At 47.3% G+C, this 21457-nt stretch overlaps 1 protein-coding gene across 2 annotated transcripts in view; it reads right to left on the minus strand.

The window, feature by feature from the left end:
• Nucleotides 1-21457, minus strand: part of Ctl2 (Choline transporter-like 2) — a 357612-nt gene that overhangs the window by 302304 nt on the left and 33851 nt on the right. For both annotated transcript variants that reach the window (XM_045763943.2, XM_045763948.2), the window contains one exon: nt 9179-9347. In XM_045763943.2, coding sequence (XP_045619899.2) covers nt 9179-9206 — 28 coding nt within the window. In that variant the 5' untranslated portion in view covers nt 9207-9347. Of the gene's footprint in view, nt 1-9178; nt 9348-21457 lie in introns of those variants that run through there.

Raw genomic sequence — 21457 nt, forward strand, 5'->3', positions numbered from 1 at the left:
TAGGATTAAAAATCGAATCCTTAATAAGAATCAGTGGTACTTTCAAATACTACTTATAATCTTTAAATCTTATATCTAATTATATTATAATCACATCTTATCTTAATCATAAGTCTAGACTGTAAAAATAATCAATCAATATTCATTGAAGGCTACCGTGCTCAGAGAGCATGGCAGGGCGATGGGGGGAGTGAAGCGCCCACCAACAAGCCCAGCGGCACTCCGCGTTTGTTTACAAATGAGTGAACAAGTGACTGATCCTTAGCGAACATTACCAGCTCAAGGACACCTTATCTAACATTTTTATCACCAGTGAATACTCTCTAGAACTGGGGGAGTACCTGGACAATATCTACAAGGAAAATCCTAGAACATTCACATAAAATAGAGTGTATAGTGGAGATCAGTGACACGGTTTCCTCCACCTTCATTCATAAACTTTTATCTCGAATCATTCTTCTGCAACTGCAGGATAATCACGTAGCAACGCTACCAGATCATCATACAGCAACGCTGTAGCAAAATATCGTGCCTAAACTCAACAAGAGAGAGTTAATCAGTCTGGCAAACTTGTCAGACAGGCACCCCGACTGGCAGAGAAGTATATTGAAGGTTATTTGGTATATGATTGGCCAATTGTATGCTTGTGTAGCTTTAATATCCTATAAATCTGTCTGTTGGTTAAAAAGCGAGGCTAAGCCTCACATATCAGTAAGTTTATTAAAATTGTAGTGTAGCTGTGAATCTTATCCAAGCACTGAACCTCATGGGTGTCCATTGTGTCAGAAAATAATTCAGCCTCAATAAGTAAAAACCTCACAAGTGTCCACAGTCTTGGAAGAGATTCAGTCAAGCTAACTGTATAAAGTGAATATGTCTGCATATATATTTGAATATATAAATTAAGTTATCAATAGCTTGCTTAGTTAATTTTTAAGTTATCATATAAGTTCATTTAATTGAATATAATTTCTAGTACTAAGTTAATAGTATTAAGACTACATTTAAGGTCATTTATTATACTTTTACAATTTAATTTGTTGTTTATAGTATAAGAATCTATTGGCTGTTAAGTTATGGTACTAGGTTAGACTATGTATGTTTAAATCCCTGATTTAAACAGAGCCAGTGTTCAGTCAGATAACTGAATTTATCAAATCTTATCCTTGTATAAAATACAAGCTGATGTGAGATCCCTGTCTACAGGTGGATTGGAACTTCTATCAACTAAGTCATTCACCCCACCTGTCCCTTACAGCCCACAATCTGTCATTAGGAAAAGAGGATCTAGGATTTACAACCCTAGCTAGAGATTTTAATTGAATTAATTTGCAGACAGTAATTTTTTAATTTAGTTCAGTACAAGTCCCTGGTAGTCTCCTCTTATATCAATCCCAGCAGGTTTTTCCCACAGGGAGAGCCAGAGTGCATGGGGAAGAACCAGAGTGCATGAGGAAGAATCAGAGTGCATGGGAGAGAGCCAGAGTGCATGGAGGAGAGCCAGAGTGCATGTGGAAGAACCAGAGTGCATGGGAGAGAGCCAGAGTGCATGGGAGAAGGGCCAAAGAGCATGGGGGAGAGTCAGAGTGCATGGGAGGGAGAGCGAGAGTGCATGGGAAGAGCCAGAGTGCATGGGGGAGAGCCAGAGTGCATGGAGGGAGAGCCAGAGTGCATGGGAGATAGCCAGAGTGCATGGGGGAGAGCCAGAGTGCATGGGGGATGAGCCAAAGAGCATGGGGAGAGCCAGAGTGCATGGGGGGAGAGTCAGAGTGCATGGGGGAGGGCCAGAGTGCATGGGGGGAGCCAGCGTGCATGGGGGGAGAGCCAGAGGGCATGGGGGGGAGCCAGAGTGCATGGGGGAGAGCCAGAGTGCATAAGGGAGATCCAGAGTGCATGGAGGAAGAGCCAGAGTGCTTGGGGAGAGCCAGAGTGCATGAAGGAGAGCCAGAGTGCATGAGGGATAGCCAGAGTGCATGGGGGAAGAGCCAGAGTGCATGGAGGAGAGCCAGAGTGCTTGGGGGAGAGCCAGAGTGCATGGGGGGAGAGCCAGAGTGCATGGGGGAGAGAGCCAAAGTGCTTGATGGAGAGCCAGAGTGCATGGGTGAGAGCCAGAGAGCATGGGTGAGAGCCAGAATGCATGGGTGAGAGCCAGAGTGCATGGAAGAGAGCCAGAGTGCATGGGGGAGAGAGCCAAAGTGCTTGGTGGAGAGCCAGAGTGCATGGGTGAGAGCCAGAGTGCATGGGTGAGAGCCAGAATGCATGGGTGAGAGCCAGAGTGCATGGGGGAGAGCCAGAGTGCATGGGGGAGAGCCAGAGTGCATGGGGGAGAGCCAGAGTGCATGGGTGAGAGCCAGAGTGCATGGAGGAGAGCCAGAGTGCATGGGGGAGAGAGCCAGAGTGCTTGGTGGAGAGCCAGAGTGCATGGGTGAGAGCCAGAGTGCATGGGTGAGAGCCAGAATGCATAGGTGAGAGCCAGAGTGCATGGGTGAGAGCCAGAGTGCATGGGGGAGAGCCAGAGTGCATGGGTGAGAGCCAGAGTGCATGGGTGAGAGCCAGAGTGCATGGAGGAGAGCCAGAGTGCATGGGTGAGAGCCAGAATGCATGGGTGAGAGCCAGAGTGCATGGGTGAGAGCCAGAGTGCATGGGTGAGAGCCAAAGTGCATGGAGGAGAGCCAGAGTGCATGGAGGAGAGCCAGAGTGCATGGAGGAGAGCCAGAGTGCACGGAGGAGAGCCAGAGTGCATGGGTGAGAGCCAGAGTGCATGGGTGAGAGCCAAAGTGCATGGAGGAGAGCCAGAGTGCATGGAGGAGAGCCAGAGTGCATGGAGGAGAGCCAGAGTGCATGGAGGAGAGCCAGAGTGCATGGGGGAGAGCCAGAGTGCATGGGTGAGAGCCAGAGTGCATGGAGGAGAGCCAGAGTGCATGGAGGAGAGCCAGAGTGCATGGAGGAGAGCCAGAGTGCATGGAGGAGAGCCAGAGTGCATGGAGGAGAGCCAGAGTGCATGGGTGAGAGCCAGAGTGCATGGGTGAGAGCCAGAGTGCATGGGTGAGAGCCAGAGTGCATGGGTGAGAGCCAGAGTGCATGGAGGAGAGCCAGAGTGCACGGAGGATAGCCAGAGTGCATGGAGGAGAGCCAGAGTGCATGGAGGAGAGCCAGAGTGCATGGGGGAGAGCCAGAGTGCATGGGTGAGAGCCAGAGCGCATGGAGGAGAGCCAGAGTGCATGGAGGAGAGCCAGAGTGCATGGGGGAGAGCCAGAGTGCATGAGGGAGAGCCAGAGTGCATGGAGGAGAGCCAGAGTGCATGGAGGAGAGCCAGAGTGCATGGAGGAGAGCCAGAGTGCATGGAGGAGAGCCAGAGTGCATGGGGGAGAGCCAGAGTGTTGACTTTTCAACACCAGCAATCAACAGCCAATTATTGCACAACTATATTCTACCCACTTCAAGACTCCGTTCCAATATAGAAGCATCAAGAGGAAGTATGGGCCAATAGGCCTTTTGCAGTTACCTCCATTCTTCCCTCTCATTTATCCAATTAATACCCATTGTTCCGTGTTCTGTCTTATGTTGGTCAAAAGTTTGTTCACCTCATACAAAACTGTTGCAACATATCACCTCACCCAAGTGCGAGTATATAAGACAAGTTGTTTAGTGTTAGCATAAGTATAACTCTGTTTAGTGTTTTCAGGTTACAGTTGTGTGTGTGTGTAGACTAAAGTCTTTGAAAATGTAATAAGTTATTACGAAACGCGTTCAAGCGTCGTGTCAGACTAGAAATAAAAATGAACTTTGGAGAATTGATTTTTCAATTACCATCGACAGTAAAAAGAAACATAAGAAATATTGAGAAAATTCGTGTTAGAATTATTAATCTTACTTTTTCAGTCATATTTAACAACATAAGTTTACAAGAAAGACTGCTACCAAAATATACTAATCTATATATTTGTATATATTACAAATATATATATATATATATATATATATATATATATATATATATATATATATATATATATATATATATATATATATATATATATATATATATATATATGTCGTACCTAATAGCCAGAACGCACTTCTCAGCCTACTATTCAAGGCCCGATTTGCCTAATAAGCCAAGTTTTCATGAATTAATGTTTTTTCGTCTACCTAACCTACCTAACCTAACCTAACCTAGCTTTTTTTGGCTACCTAACCTAACCTTACCTATTAATATAGGTTAGGTTAGGTTAGGTAGGGTTGGTTAGGTTCGGTCATATATCTACGTTAATTTTAACTCCAATAAAAAAAATTGACCTCATACATAGAGAAAAGGGTTGCTTTATCATTTCATAAGAAAAAAATTATAGTAAATATATTAATTCAGGAAAACTTGGCTTATTAGGCAAATCGGGCCTTGAATGGTAGGCTGAGAAGTGAGTTCTGGCTACTAGGTACGACATATATATATATATATATATATATATATATATATATATGGAAGGGAGTACCACCTCTGGCTGGAAGAAGGGGGACCCATAGCCTCGGAGGAAACCACACATAACGCATTGGAGGGAATGTAGGTCCCCTCCGGTACAGTTTCTGTATATATATATATATATATATATATATATATATATATATATATATATATATATATATATATATATATATATATATATATATATATATATATTACACATATATTATTAAATATGACCGAAAAAGTAAGATTAATAATTCTAACACGAATTTTCTCAATTCTTCTTATGTTTCTTTTCACTGTTGATGGTAATTGAAAAATCAATTCTCCAAAATTCATTTTTATTTCTAGTCTGACACGACACTTCAACGCGTTTCGTAATAACTTATATTTTCAAAGACTTTTAGTTTACACACACACAATTATAACCTGCAAACACTAAACAGAGTTCTTACTATGCTATGATTTAAACAGCTTTAATTTTATTTTATACCCGCATTTTGGGTGAGGTGATATGTTACAACAGTTTTGGATGAGGTGAACAAAACTTTCAACACAGGACAGAACACGAAACAATGGGTATTAATTGGGTAAATTGAAGGTAAGAATGGAAGTAACTGCAGAGGGCCTATTGGCCCATATTTCTTGATGCTTCTATATTGAAGCGGAGTCTTGAAGTGGGTAGAATATAGTTGTGCATTGGCTGTTGAGTGCTGGTGTTGACTTCTTGATGTGTAGTGCCACCTGCCAAGAGTTTCACATGAGTAGGCTGGCCGTTTTTTTGGTTTTATAGTAAATCGTCAGTTGTATCTTCTGATTTTTGTCTGTAAGGATAACATTTCTATTAACAATATCTGTCAGGACCCTTTCCTCCGTTTTATGAGCTGTGGAAAAGAAGTTCCTGTAAAATAGTCTAATAGGGGGTATAGGTGTTGTGTTAGTTGTCTCTTCAGAGGTTGCATGGCGTTTCACCTTCCTTCTTATGATGTCTTCAACGAAACCATTGGAGAAGCTGTTGTTGACTAGGACCTGCCTTACCCTACAGAGTTCTTCATCGACTTGCTTCCATCCTGAGCTGTGGCTGAGAGCACGGTCGACATAAGCGTTAACAACACTCCTCTTGTACCTGTCTGGGCAGTCACTGTTGGCATTTAGGCACATTCCTATGTTTGTTTCCTTAGTGTAGACTGCAGTGTGGAAACCTCCGCTCCTTTCCATGACTGTTACATCTAGAAAGGGCAGCTTCCTATCCTTCTCCATCTCGTAAGTGAAACGCAACACAGAATTCTGTTCAAATGCCTCCTTCAGCTCCTGCAGATGTCTGACATCAGGAACCTGTGTAAAAATGTCGTTAACATACCTGCAGTATATGGCCGGTTTCAAGTTCATTTCAACTAAGTCCCTTTGCTCAATGGTCCCCATGTAGAAGTTCGCAAACAGGACACCTAGGGAAGAACCCATGGCCACCCCATCTACTTGCTTATACATGTGCCCATCAGGGCTCAAGAAGGGTGCCTCTTTAGTACAAGCTTGGAGTAGTTTCCTTAGAATGTTTTCTGGTATGTCAAGAGGAGTACAGGCCGGATCACGATACACTCTGTTCACTATCATCCCGATTGTTTCATCCACAGGTACGTTGGTAAACAGTGATTGTACGTCCAACGAGGCTCTTATCCCTGTGGCACGTGTTTCCCGCAGTAAATCAACAAATTCCTTTGGAGACTTCAGGCTGAAGGCGCAAGGGACATAAGGAGTCAGCAAGCCGTTGAGTCACTTCGCCAGTCTGTACGTGGGTGTGGGTATCTGGCTGACTTCTACATGGGTACCATCGAGCAAAAAGTCTTAGTCGACATGAACTTGAAACCGGCCATATACTGCAGGTATGTTGACGACATTTTTACACAGGTACCTGATGTCAGACATCTGCAGAAGCTGAAGGAGGCATTTGAGCAGAGTTCCGTGCTGCGTTTCACTTACGAGATGGAAAAGGATGGGAAGCTGCCTTTTCTAGATGTAACAGTCATGGAAAAGGGCGGAGGTTTCCACACTGCAGTCTACACTAAGGAAACAAACATAGGAATGTGCCTAAATGCCAACAGCGACTGCCCTGACAGGTACAAGAGGAGTGTTGTTAACGCATACGTCGACCGTGCTCTCAGCCACAGCACAGAATGGAAGCAAGTCGACGAAGAACTCTGTAGGGTAAGGCAGGTCCTAGTCAATAACGGCTTCTCCAATGGTTTCATCGAAGACATCATAAGAAGGAAAGTGAAAAGCCATGCAACCTCTGAAGAGACAACTAACACAACACCTATACCCCCTATTAGACTATTTTACAGGAACTTCTTTTCCACAGCTCATAAAACGGAGGAAAGGGTCCTGAAAGATATTGTTAATAGAAACGTTATCCCTACAGACAAAAATCAGAGGATACAACTGACGATTTACTATAAAACCAGAAAAACGGCCAGCCTACTCATGAGAAACTCTCCAGACACAAAACAGAACGCTTTAAAAGAGACTAATGTCGTCTATGCCTTCAAATGCCCACTTGGGGACTGTAAGCTCCAAAAAACCCAGTATATAGGCAAGACAACAACATCTCTTTCTAGGCGTTTAACGATGCATAAGCAACAGGGCTCCATTAAGGAACATATAATCTCTTCCCATAACCAAACCATCGCCAGAGAAATCCTAGTAAACAACACAGAAATCATCGATAGATACAGCGATAGCAGGCGGCTTGACGTTTGCGAGGCACTACACATCAAGAAGTCAACACCAGCAATCAACAGCCAATTATTGCACAACTATATTCTACCCACCTCAAGACTCCGCTCCAATATAGAAGCATCAAGAAATATGGACCAATAGGCTTTCTACAAACACTTCTATTCAATACCCATTGTTTCTGTTCTGTCTTGTGTTGATACTTTTAATACCCTATTAATATCCCCTCCTGTTCTGTCTTGTGTTAATGCCACATCACCCTTCCCACCTCACTCAAATGTAGATATAAAATCAGAGATACGTTCTAATCAGTTGTGTATTTGTGAAGTCTTTGAAAATGTAATAAGTTTTACGAAACGCGCCCGTGTCGCGTCAGACTAGAAATAAAAATGAATTTTGGAGAAGTGATTTTTGATTTACCTCCAACAGTGAAGCGTAATGTACGAAAGATTGAGAAAATTCGTGTTAGAATTATTAATCTTACTTTTTCGGTCATATTTAATAATATATATATATATATATATATATATATATATATATATATATATATATATATATATATATATATATATATATATATATATCATTGAGAATGGTAGACCCAGTTCTTTCGCTCCTTTTTTTAGTATCCATGGTGAGATTCCATTCGGGTCTATAGCCTTTGTTACATCTAACTCAAGCAAGTTCTTCCTTACCTCCCCACTGGAATGTCAAACTCCTCCAGTGGTGCCTGATATTCCTACTCTTATCTCAGGAACGTTTCCTTGCTCTAATGTGAAGACCTTCTTGAATTTCTTATTGAGTTCCTCACACACTTCCTTATCATTTTTATTGAACCTGTCTGCCCCCTTTCCTCAGTTTCAATATCTGATCCTTCAATGTTGTTTTCCTCCTGATGTGGCTGTGCAGCAATTTAGGTTGAGTCTTTGCCTTGCTTGTTATGTCATTTTCGAAATGTCTTTCTGTCTCTCTTCTCACCCTGACGTATTCTTTCCTGACACTCTGGTATCTTTCTCTGCTCTCAAGTGTCCTGTTATTTCTATAATTTCTCCACGCCCTTGTACCTAGTTACTTTGCTTGCATACATCTCTTATTAAACCATGAGTTCCACATACGCATTTCGTTGTTTCCTTTTGGACTGGGACAAACTTGTCTGCTGTCTCCTTACACTTCTGCGTGATGTAGTCCATCATGTCTTGGGCCGCCATTCCCCTGAGCTCTGTTTCCCAACCTATATCTGTTAGGAATTTTTTATCTCCTCATAGTTTACCTTTGTGTGTGTCAGCCTCTTTTTTTCTGGTCCCTTCCTTGAGTACGTTAACCTTACTTCTACCAGACACTAACGTCGGTACACTAGAGGATAAATAAATTGGTTAAAAGTCGGGGTCCAAGAGCTAATAGCTCGATTCTGCAGATACAAATAGTAAATACACTGTGATTGCTTATTCCCACGGCGGCTCCCAAGTGGCCTTCTCTTATGTCGGAGTCGTTCACAGTGAATACCTGTGTGGGTGAGGGTGGGGTGTGGGTGTGGGTGAGGGTGGAGTGTGAGGGTGGAGCCTGTGGGTGTGGGGTGAGGGTGGAGTGTGGGTGTGGGTGAGGGTGGAGCCTGTGGGTGTGGGGTGAGGGTGGAGTGTGAGGGTGGAGCCTGTGGGTGTGGGTGAGGGTGGAGCCTGTGGGTGTGGGGTGAGGGTGGAGCCTGTGGGTGTGGGTGAGGGTGGAGCCTGTGGGTGTGGGGTGAGGGTGGAGTGTGAGGGTGGAGCCTGTGGGTGTGGGTGAGGGTGGAGCCTGTGGGTGTGGGGTGAGGGTGGAGCCTGTGGGTGTGGGTGAGGGTGGAGCCTGTGGGTGTGGGGTGAGGGTGGAGTGTGAGGGTGGAGCCTGTGGGTGTGGGTGAGGGTGGAGTGTGAGGGTAGAGCCTGTGGGTGGAGTGTGGGGATGGAGTGTGAGGGTGGAGGGAGACAAGACAGTAGAGGGTGTACTCACCATAGTCCGTGGTGTCGTCCTGACCCATGGCTCCCGGCGCTGGCCTGCAGGCTGCTCCACCTGCTCTTCCTCAACCACACTCAGGTTCTTAACCTGTTTAATCACTGTTTAACTGTAACTCACTTCAAGAATATCCTTTCCTAATATATCACTCGCGATTACACCTATTCTGAAATGTTAAAAATTAGCTTCATTTAATTTTCTTGATGCGAACACACATAATACTTTTTGTCTTAGAAGTCGTAAATTGCCGCGATTTTCACAGGGACCAGAACCGTCACATCTTCCAGGTGACATATAAGTCTTAATATAATCAAATAAAACAACATTCTTATCACTGAAGGACGTCCCAGCACTAAGACAAAGATGTCTAAGACATCAACGAGGAAGTCAGTGGTGGAGGGCGTGTTGGAAGTGCCCGATGAAGTCTCTTGCGAGACATTCAAGGAGTTCCGTGTTGGTCTAAGAACTTACACACACTTCCGCTCCCTGTTGTTCCTCCCTCAGTGATAACATTACGCCACGGAGGACCAATGGCACCCAACACTGTCTTACTGACTGGTGGTGGTGGTGAGAGGTGAGGCTGCACACACCTGCCTCTAGGCACACTGTTACACCTGGCATTGGCTGCAACTCTCAATATTTACCGCAACACCTGTTATGGAGCAAAACTACAAGCACGTACCACTACACCTGTCATAGAGCAACACCCACTACACCTGTCATAGAGCAACACCCACAACACCTGTCATAGAGCAACACCTGTCATAGAGCAGCACCCACAACACCTGTCATAGAGCAACACCCACTACACCTGTCATAGAGCAACACCCACTACACCTGTCATAGAGCAACACCTGTCATAGAGCAACACCAACTACACCTGTCATAGAGCAGCACCCACAACACCTGTCATAGAGCAACACCCACAACACCTGTCATAGAGCAACACCCACAACACCTGTCATAGAGCAACACCCACAACACCTGTCATAGAGCAACACCCCACAACACCTGTCATAGAGCAACACCCACAACACCTGTCATAGAGCAACACCCACAACACCTGTCATAGAGCAACACCTGTCATAGAGCAACACCCACAATACCTGTCATAGAGCAGCACCCACAACACCTGTCATAGAGCAACACCCACTACACCTGTCATAGAGCAACACCTGTCATAGAGCAACACCAACTACACCTGTCATAGAGCAGCACCCACAACACCTGTCATAGAGCAACACCCACAACACCTGTCATAGAGCAACACCCACAACACCTGTCATAGAGCAACACCCACAACACCTGTCATAGAGCAACACCCACAACACCTGTCATAGAGCAACACCCACAACACCTGTCATAGAGCAACACCCACAACACCTGTCATAGGGCAACACCTGTCATAGAGCAACACCCACAACACCTGTCATAGAGCAACACCCACAACACCTGTCATAGAGCAACACCCACAACACCTGTTATAGAGCAACACCCACAACACCTGTCATAGAGCAACACCCACAACACCTGTCATAGAGCAAACACCACAACACCTGTTATAGAGCAACCCCACAACACCTTCATAGAGCAACACCGTTATAGAGCACACCCACAACACCTGTCATAGAGCAACACCTGTTATAGAGCAACACCCACAACACCTGTCATAGAGCAACACCTGTCATAGAGCGAACACCCACAACACCTGTCATAGAGCCACACCCACAACACCTGTCATAGAGCAACAACCACAACACTGCATAGAGCAAACACCCACAACACTGTCCATAGAGCAACACCACAACACATGTCATAGAGGCAAACACCACAACACCTGTCATAGAGCAACACCCACAACACCTGTCATAGGGCAACACCTGTCATAGGGCAACACCTGTCATAGAGCAACACCCACAACACCTGTCATAGAGCAACACCCACAACACCTGTCATAGAGCAACACCACAACACCTGTCATAGAGCAACACCCACAACACCTGTCATAGAGCAACACCCCACAACACCTGTCATAGAGCAGCACCCACAACACCTGTCATAGAGCAACACCCACAACACCTGTCATAGAGCAGCACCACCAACCACCTGTCATAGAGCCACACCCACAACACCTGTCATAGAGCAACACCCACAACACCTGTGCATAGAGCAACACCTGTTATAGAGCAACACCCACAACACCTGTCATAGAGCAACACCTGTTATAGAGCAACACCCACAACACCTGTCATAGAGCAACACCTGTCATAGAGCAACACCCACAACACCTGTCATAGAGCAACACCCACAACACCTGTCATAGAGCAACACCCACAACACCTGTCATAGAGCAACACCCACAACACCTGTCATAGAGCAACACCCACAACACCTGTCATAGAGCAACACCCACAACACCTGTCATAGAGCAACACCCACAACACCTGTCATAGGGCAACACCTGTCATAGGGCAACACCTGTCATAGAGCAACACCCACAACACCTGTCATAGAGCAACACCCACAACACCTGTCATAGAGCAACACCCACAACACCTGTCATAGAGCAACACCCACAACACCTGTCATAGAGCAACACCCACAACACCTGTCATAGAGCAGCACCCACAACACCTGTCATAGAGCAACACCCACAACACCTGTCATAGAGCAGCACCCACAACACCTGTCATAGAGCAACACCCACAACACCTGTCATAGAGCAACACCCACAACACCTGTCATAGAGCAACACCTGTCATAGAGCAACACCCACAACACCTGTCATAGAGCAACACCTGTCATAGAGCAACACCCACAACACCTGTCATAGAGCAACACCTGTCATAGAGCAACACCCACAACACCTGTCATAGAGCAACACCCACAACACCTGTCATAGAGCAACACCTGTTATAGAGCAACACCCACAACACCTGTCATAGAGCAACACCTGTTATAGAGCAACACCCACAACACCTGTCATAGAGCAGCACCCACAACACCTGTCATAGAGCAACACCCACAACACCTGTCATAGAGCAACACCCACAACACCTGTCATAGAGCAACACCTGTCATAGAGCAACACCCACAACACCTGTCATAGAGCAACACCCACAACACCTGTCATAGAGCAACACCTGTCATAGAGCAACACCCACAACACCTGTCATAGAGCAACACCTGTCATAGAGCAACACCCACAACACCTGTCATAGAGCAACACCCACAACACCTGTCATAGAGCAACACCCACAACACCTGTCATAGAGCAACACCCACAACACCTGTCATAGAGCAACACCCACAACACCTGTCATAGAGCAACACCCACAACACCTGTCATAGAGCAACACCTGTCATAGAGCAACACCCACAACACCTGTCATAGAGCAACACCTGTCATAGAGCAACACCCACACACTGTCATAGAGCAACACCTGTCATAGAGCAACACCCACAACACCTGTCATAGAGCAACACCTGTCATAGAGCAACACCCACAACACCTGTCATAGAGCAACACCCACAACACCTGTCATAGAGCAACACCCACAACACCTGTCATAGGGCAACACCTGTCATAGAGCAACACCCACAACACCTGTCATAGAGCAGCACCCACAACACCTGTCATAGAGCAACACCCACAACACCTGTCATAGAGCAACACCCACAACACCTGTCATAGAGCAACACCCACAACACCTGTCATAGAGCAACACCCACAACACCTGTCATAGAGCAACACCTGTCATAGAGCAACACCCACAACACCTGTCATAGAGCAACACCCACAACACCTGTCATAGAGCAACACCCACAACACCTGTCATAGAGCCACACCTGTCATAGAGCAACACCTGTCATAGGGCAACACCTGTCATAGAGCAACACCCACAACACCTGTCATAGAGCAACACCCACAACACCTGTCATAGAGCAACACCTGTCATAGAGCAACACCTGTCATAGAGCAACACCCACAACACCTGTCATAGAGCAACACCCACAACACCTGTCATAGAGCAACACCCACAACACCTGTCATAGAGCAACACCCACACACCTGTCATAGAGCAACACCCACAACACCTGTCATAGAGCAACACCCACAACACCTGTCATAGAGCAACACCTGTCATAGAGCACACCCACAACACCTGTCATAGAGGAACACCCACAACACCTGTCATAGAGCAACACCCACAACACCTGTCATAGAGCAACACCCACAACACCTGTCATAGAGCACACCCACAACACCTGTCATAGAGCAACACCCACAACACCTGTCATAGAGCAACACCCACAACACCTGTCATAGAGCAACACCCACAACACCTGTCATAGAGCAACACCTGTCATAGAGCAACACCCACAACCCTGTCATAGAGCAACACCCACAACACCTGTCATAGAGCAACACCCACAACACCTGTCATAGAGCAACACCTGTCATAGGGCAACACCTGTCATAGAGCAACACCCACAACACCTGTCATAGAGCAACACCCACAACACCTGTCATAGAGCAACACCTGTCATAGAGCAACACCCACAACACCTGTCATAGAGCAACACCTGTCATAGAGCAACACCCACAACACCTGTCATAGAGCAACACCTGTCATAGAGCAACACCCACAACACCTGTCATAGAGCAACACCTGTTATAGAGCAACACCCACAACACCTGTCATAGAGCAACACCTGTTATAGAGCAACACCCACAACACCTGTCATAGAGCAGCACCCACAACACCTGTCATAGAGCAACACCCACAACACCTGTCATAGAGCAACACCCACAACACCTGTCATAGAGCAACACCTGTCATAGAGCAACACCCACAACACCTGTCATAGAGCAACACCCACAACACCTGTCATAGAGCAACACCTGTCATAGAGCAACACCCACAACACCTGTCATAGAGCAACACCCACAACACCTGTCATAGAGCAACACCCACAACACCTGTCATAGAGCAACACCCACAACACCTGTCATAGAGCAACACCTGTCATAGAGCAACACCCACAACACCTGTCATAGAGCAACACCTGTCATAGAGCAACACCCACAACACCTGTCATAGAGCAACACCCACAACACCTGTCATAGAGCAACACCCACAACACCTGTCATAGGGCAACACCTGTCATAGAGCAACACCCACAACACCTGTCATAGAGCAGCACCCACAACACCTGTCATAGAGCAACACCCACAACACCTGTCATAGAGCAACACCCACAACACCTGTCATAGAGCAACACCCACAACACCTGTCATAGAGCAACACCCACAACACCTGTCTTAGAGCAACACCTGTCAGAGCAACACCCACAACACCTGTCATAGAGCAACACCCACAACACCTGTCATAGAGCAACACCCACAACACCTGTCATAGAGCCACACCTGTCATAGAGCAACACCTGTCATAGGGCAACACCTGTCATAGAGCAACACCCACAACACCTGTCATAGAGCAACACCCACAACACCTGTCATAGAGCAACACCCACAACACCTGTCATAGAGCAACACCTGTCATAGAGCAACACCTGTCATAGAGCAACACCCACAACACCTGTCATAGAGCAACACCCACAACACCTGTCATAGAGCAACACCCACAACACCTGTCATAGAGCAACACCCACAACACCTGTCATAGAGCAACACCCACAACACCTGTCATAGAGCCACCTGTCATAGAGCAACACCCACAACACCTGTCATAGAGCAACACCCACACACACCTGTCATAGAGCAACACCCACAACACCTGTCATAGAGCAACACCCACAACACCTGTCATAGGGCAACACCTGTCATAGAGCAACACCCACAACACCTGTCATAGAGCAGCACCCACAACACCTGTCATAGAGCAACACCCACAACACCTGTCATAGAGCAACACCCACAACACCTGTCATAGAGCAACACCCACAACACCTGTCATAGAGCAACACCCACAACACCTGTCATAGAGCAACACCTGTCATAGAGCAACACCCACAACACCTGTCATAGAGCAACACCCACAACACCTGTCATAGAGCAACACCCACAACACCTGTCATAGAGCAACACCTGTCATAGAGCAACACCTGTCATAGGGCAACACCTGTCATAGAGCAACACCCACAACACCTGTCATAGAGCAACACCCACAACACCTGTCATAGAGCAACACCTGTCATAGAGCAACACCTGTCATAGGGCAACACCTGTCATAGAGGAACACCCACAACACCTGTCATAGAGCAACACCCACAACACCTGTCATAGAGCAACACCTGTCATAGAGCAACACCCACAACACCTGTCATAGAGCAACACCTGTCATAGAGCAACACCCACAACACCTGTCATAGAGCAACACCCACAACACCTGTCATAGAGCAACACCCACAACACCTGTCATAGAGCAACACCCACAACACCTGTCATAGAGCAACACCCACAACACCTGTCATAGAGCAACACCTGTCATAGAGCAACACCCACAACACCTGTCATAGAGCAACACCTGTCATAGAGCAACACCCACAACACCTGTCATAGAGCAACACCCACAACACCTGTCATAGAGCAACACCTGTCATAGAGCAACACCCACAACACCTGTCATAGAGCAACACCTGTCATAGAGCAACACCCACAACACCTGTCATAGAGCAACACCTGTCATAGAGCAATACCCACAACACCTGTCATAGAGCAACACCCACAACACCTGTCATAGAGCAACACCCACAACACCTGTCATAGAGCAACACCCACAACACCTGTCATAGAGCAGCACCCACAACACCTGTCATAGAGCAACACCCACAACACCTGTCATAGAGCAACACCCACAACACCTGTCATAGAGCAACACCCACAACACCTGTCATAGAGCAACACCCACAACACCTGTCATAGAGCAACACCACAACACCTGTCATAGAGCAGCACCACAACACCTGTCATAGAGCAACACCCACAACACCTGTCATAGAGCAACACCCACAACACCTGTCATAGAGCAACACCCACAACACCTGTCATAGAGCACACCCACAACACCTGTCATAGAGCAACACCCACAACACCTGTCATAGAGCAACAGCCCACAACACCTGTCATAGAGCCAACACAGCACAACACCTGTCATAGAGGCACCACCCACAACACCTGTCAATAGAGCAACACCTGTTCATAGAGCAACACCCACAACACCTGTCATAGAGCAGCACCCACAACACCTGTCATAGAGCAACACCCACAACACCTGTCATAGAGCAACACCTGTCATAGAGCAACACCCACAACACCTGTCATAGAGCAGCACCCACAACACCTGTCATAGAGCAACACCCACAACACCTGTCATAGAGCAGCACCCACAACACCTGTCATAGAGCAACACCCACAACACCTGTCATAGAGCAACACCTGTCATAGAGCAACACCAACAACACCTGTCATAGAGCAACACCCACAACACCTGTCATAGAGCAACCCACAACACCTGTCATAGAGCAGCACCCACAACACCTGTCATAGAGCAACACCCACAACACCTGTCATAGAGCAACACCTGTCATAGAGCAACACCCACAACACCTGTCATAGAGCAGCACCCACAACACCTGTCATAGAGCAACACCCACAACACCTGTCATAGAGCAACACCTGTCATAGAGCAACACCCACAACTGTCATAGAGCAGCACCCACAACACCTGTCATAGAGCAACACCCACAACACCTGTCATAGAGCAGCACCCACAACACCTGTCATAGAGCAACACCCACAACACCTGTCATAGAGCAACACCTGTCATAGAGCAACACCAACAACACCTGTCATAGAGCAACACCCACAACACCTGTCATAGAGCAGCACCCACAACACCTGTCATAGAGCAACACCCACAACACCTGTCATAGAGCAACACCCACAACACCTGTCATAGAGCAACACCCACAACACCTGTCATAGAGCAGCACCCACAACACCTGTCATAGAGCAACACCCACAACACCTGTCATAGAGCAACACCCACAACACCTGTCATAGAGCAACACCCACAACACCTGTCATAGAGCAACACCCACAACACCTGTCATAGAGCAACACCCACAACACCTGTCATAGAGCAACACCCACAACACCTGTCATAGAGCAACACCTGTCATAGAGCAACACCCACAACACCTGTCATAGAGGAACACCCACAACACCTGTCATAGAGCAACACCCACAACACCTGTCATAGAGCAACACCCACAACACCTGTCATAGAGCAGCACCCACAACACCTGTCATAGAGCAACACCCACAACACCTGTCATAGAGCAACACCCACAACACCTGTCATAGAGCAACACCCACAACACCTGTCATAGAGCAACACCTGTCATAGAGCAACACCCACAACACCTGTCATAGAGCAACACCCACAACACCTGTCATAGAGCAACACCCACAACACCTGTCATAGAGCAACACCTGTCATAGGGCAACACCTGTCATAGAGCAACACCCACAACACCTGTCATAGAGCAACACCCACAACACCTGTCATAGAGCAACACCTGTCATAGAGCAGCACCTGTCATAGAGCAACACCCACAACACCTGTCATAGAGCAACACCTGTCATAGAGCAACACCCACAACACCTGTCATAGAGCAACACCTGTCATAGAGCAACACCCCAACACCTGTCATAGAGCAACACCTGTTATAGAGCAACACCCACAACACCTGTCATAGAGCACACCTGTTAGAGAGCAACACCCACAACACCTGTCATAGAGCAGCACCCACAACACCTGTCATAGAGCAACACCCACAACACCTGTCATAGATCACACCCACAACACCTGTCATAGTAGCACACCTGTCATAGAGCAACACCACAACACCTGTCATAGAGCAACACCCACAACACCTGTCATAGAGCAACACCTGTCATAGAGCAACCCCACAACACCTGTCATAGAGCAACACCCACAACACCTGTCATAGAGCACACCCACAACACCTGTCATAGAGCAACACCCACAACACCTGTCATAGAGCAACCCTGTCATAGAGCAACACCCACAACAACTGTCATAGAGCAACACCTGTCATAGAGCAACACCCACAACACCTGTCATAGAGCAACACCCACAACACCTGTCATAGAGCAACACCCACAACACCTGTCATAGGGCAACACCTGTCATAGAGCAACACCCACAACACCTGTCATAGAGCAGCACCCACAACACCTGTCATAGAGCAACACCCACAACACTGTCATAGAGCAACACCCACAACACCTGTCATAGAGCAACACCACAACACCTGTCATAGAGCAACACCCACAACCCTGTCTTAGAGCAACACCTGTCAGAGCAACACCCACAACACCTGTCATAGAGCAACACCCACAACACCTGTCATAGAGCAACACCCACAACACCTGTCATAGAGCCACACCTGTCATAGAGCAACACCTGTCATAGGGCAACACCTGTCATAGAGCAACACCACAACACCTGTCATAGAGCAACACCCACAACACCTGTCATAGAGCAACACCCACAACACCTGTCATAGAGCAACACCTGTCATAGAGCAACACCTGTCATAGAGCACACCCACAACACCTGTCATAGAGCAACACCCACAACACCTGTCATAGAGCAACACCCACAACACCTGTCATAGAGCAACACCCAAACACCTGTCATAGAGCAACACCCACAACACCTGTCATAGAGCAACACCTGTCATAGAGCAACACCCACAACACCTGTCATAGAGCAACACCCACAACACCTGTCATAGAGCAACACCCACAACACCTGTCATAGAGCAACACCCACAACACCTGTCATAGGGCAACACCTGTCATAGAGCAACACCCACAACACCTGTCATAGAGCAGCACCCACAACACCTGTCATAGAGCAACACCCACAACACCTGTCATAGAGCAACACCCACAACACCTGTCATAGAGCAACACCCACAACACCTGTCATAGAGCAACACCCACAACACCTGTCATAGAGCAACACCTGTCATAGAGCAACACCCACAACACCTGTCATAGAGCAACACCCACAACACCTGTCATAGAGCAACACCCACAACACCTGTCATAGAGCAACACCTGTCATAGAGCAACACCTGTCATAGGGCAACACCTGTCATAGAGCAACACCCACAACACCTGTCATAGAGCAACACCCACAACACCTGTCATAGAGCAACACCTGTCATAGAGCAACACCTGTCATAGGGCAACACCTGTCATAGAGGAACACCCACAACACCTGTCATAGAGCAACACCCACAACACCTGTCATAGAGCAACACCTGTCATAGAGCAACACCCACAACACCTGTCATAGAGCAACACCTGTCATAGAGCAACACCCACAACACCTGTCATAGAGCAACACCCACACACCTGTCATAGAGCAACACCCACAACACCTGTCATAGAGCAACACCCACACACCTGTCATAGAGCAACACCCACAACACCTGTCATAGAGCAACACCTGTCATAGAGCAACACCCACAACACCTGTCATAGAGCAACACCTGTCATAGAGCAACACCCACAACACCTGTCATAGAGCAACACCCACAACACCTGTCATAGAGCAACACCTGTCATAGAGCAACACCCACAACACCTGTCATAGAGCAACACCTGTCATAGAGCAACACCACAACACCTGTCATAGAGCAACACCTGTCATAGAGCAATACCCACAACACCTGTCATAGAGCAACACCCACAACACCTGTCATAGAGCAACACCCACAACACCTGTCATAGAGCAACACCCACAACACCTGTCATAGAGCAGCACCCACAACACCTGTCATAGAGCAACACCCACAACACCTGTCATAGAGCAACACCCACAACACCTGTCATAGAGCAACACCCACAACACCTGTCATAGAGCAACACCCACAACACCTGTCATAGAGCAACACCCACAACACCTGTCATAGAGCAGCACCCACAACACCTGTCATAGAGCAACACCCACAACACCTGTCATAGAGCAACACCCACAACACCTGTCATAGAGCAACACCCACAACACCTGTCATAGAGCAGCACCCACAACACCTGTCATAGAGCAACACCCACAACACCTGTCATAGAGCAACACCCACAACACCTGTCATAGAGCAGCACCCACAACACCTGTCATAGAGCAACACCCACAAACACCTGTCATAGAGCAACACCTGTCATAGAGCAACACCCACAACACCTGTCATAGAGCAGCACCCACAACACCTGTCATAGAGCAACACCCACAACACCTGTCATAGAGCAAACACCTGTCATAGAGCAACACCCACAACACCTGTCATAGAGCAGCACCCACAACACCTGTCATAGAGCAACACCCACAACACCTGTCATAGAGCAGCACCCACAACACCTGTCATAGAGCAACACCCACAACACCTGTCATAGAGCAACACCTGTCATAGAGCAACACCAACAACACCTGTCATAGAGCAACACCCACAACACCTGTCATAGAGCAACACCCACAACACCTGTCATAGAGCAGCACCCACAACACCTGTCATAGAGCAACACCCACAACACCTGTCATAGAGCAACCACCTGTCATAGAGCAACACCCACAACACCTGTCATAGAGCAGCACCCACAACACCTGTCATAGAGCAACACCCACAACACCTGTCATAGAGCAACACCTGTCATAGAGCAACACCCACAACTGTCATAGAGCAGCACCCACAACACCTGTCATAGAGCAACACCCACAACACCTGTCATAGAGCAGCACCCACAACACCTGTCATAGAGCAACACCCACAACACCTGTCATAGAGCAACACCTGTCATAGAGCAACACCAACAACACCTGTCATAGAGCAACACCCACAACACCTGTCATAGAGCAGCACCCACAACACCTGTCATAGAGCAACACCCACAACACCTGTCATAGAGCAACACCACAACACCTGTCATAGAGCAACACCCACAACACCTGTCATAGAGCAGCACCCACAACACCTGTCATAGAGCAACACCCACAACACCTGTCATAGAGCAACACCCACAACACCTGTCATAGAGCAGCACCCACAACACCTGTCATAGAGCAGCACCCACAACACCTGTCATAGAGCAACACCCACAACACCTGTCATAGAGCAACACCCACAACACCTGTCATAGAGCAGCACCCACAACAC

The sequence above is a fragment of the Procambarus clarkii genome, chromosome 76 (assembly GCF_040958095.1).
Source record: "Procambarus clarkii isolate CNS0578487 chromosome 76, FALCON_Pclarkii_2.0, whole genome shotgun sequence".
Taxonomy (NCBI): domain Eukaryota; kingdom Metazoa; phylum Arthropoda; class Malacostraca; order Decapoda; family Cambaridae; genus Procambarus; species Procambarus clarkii.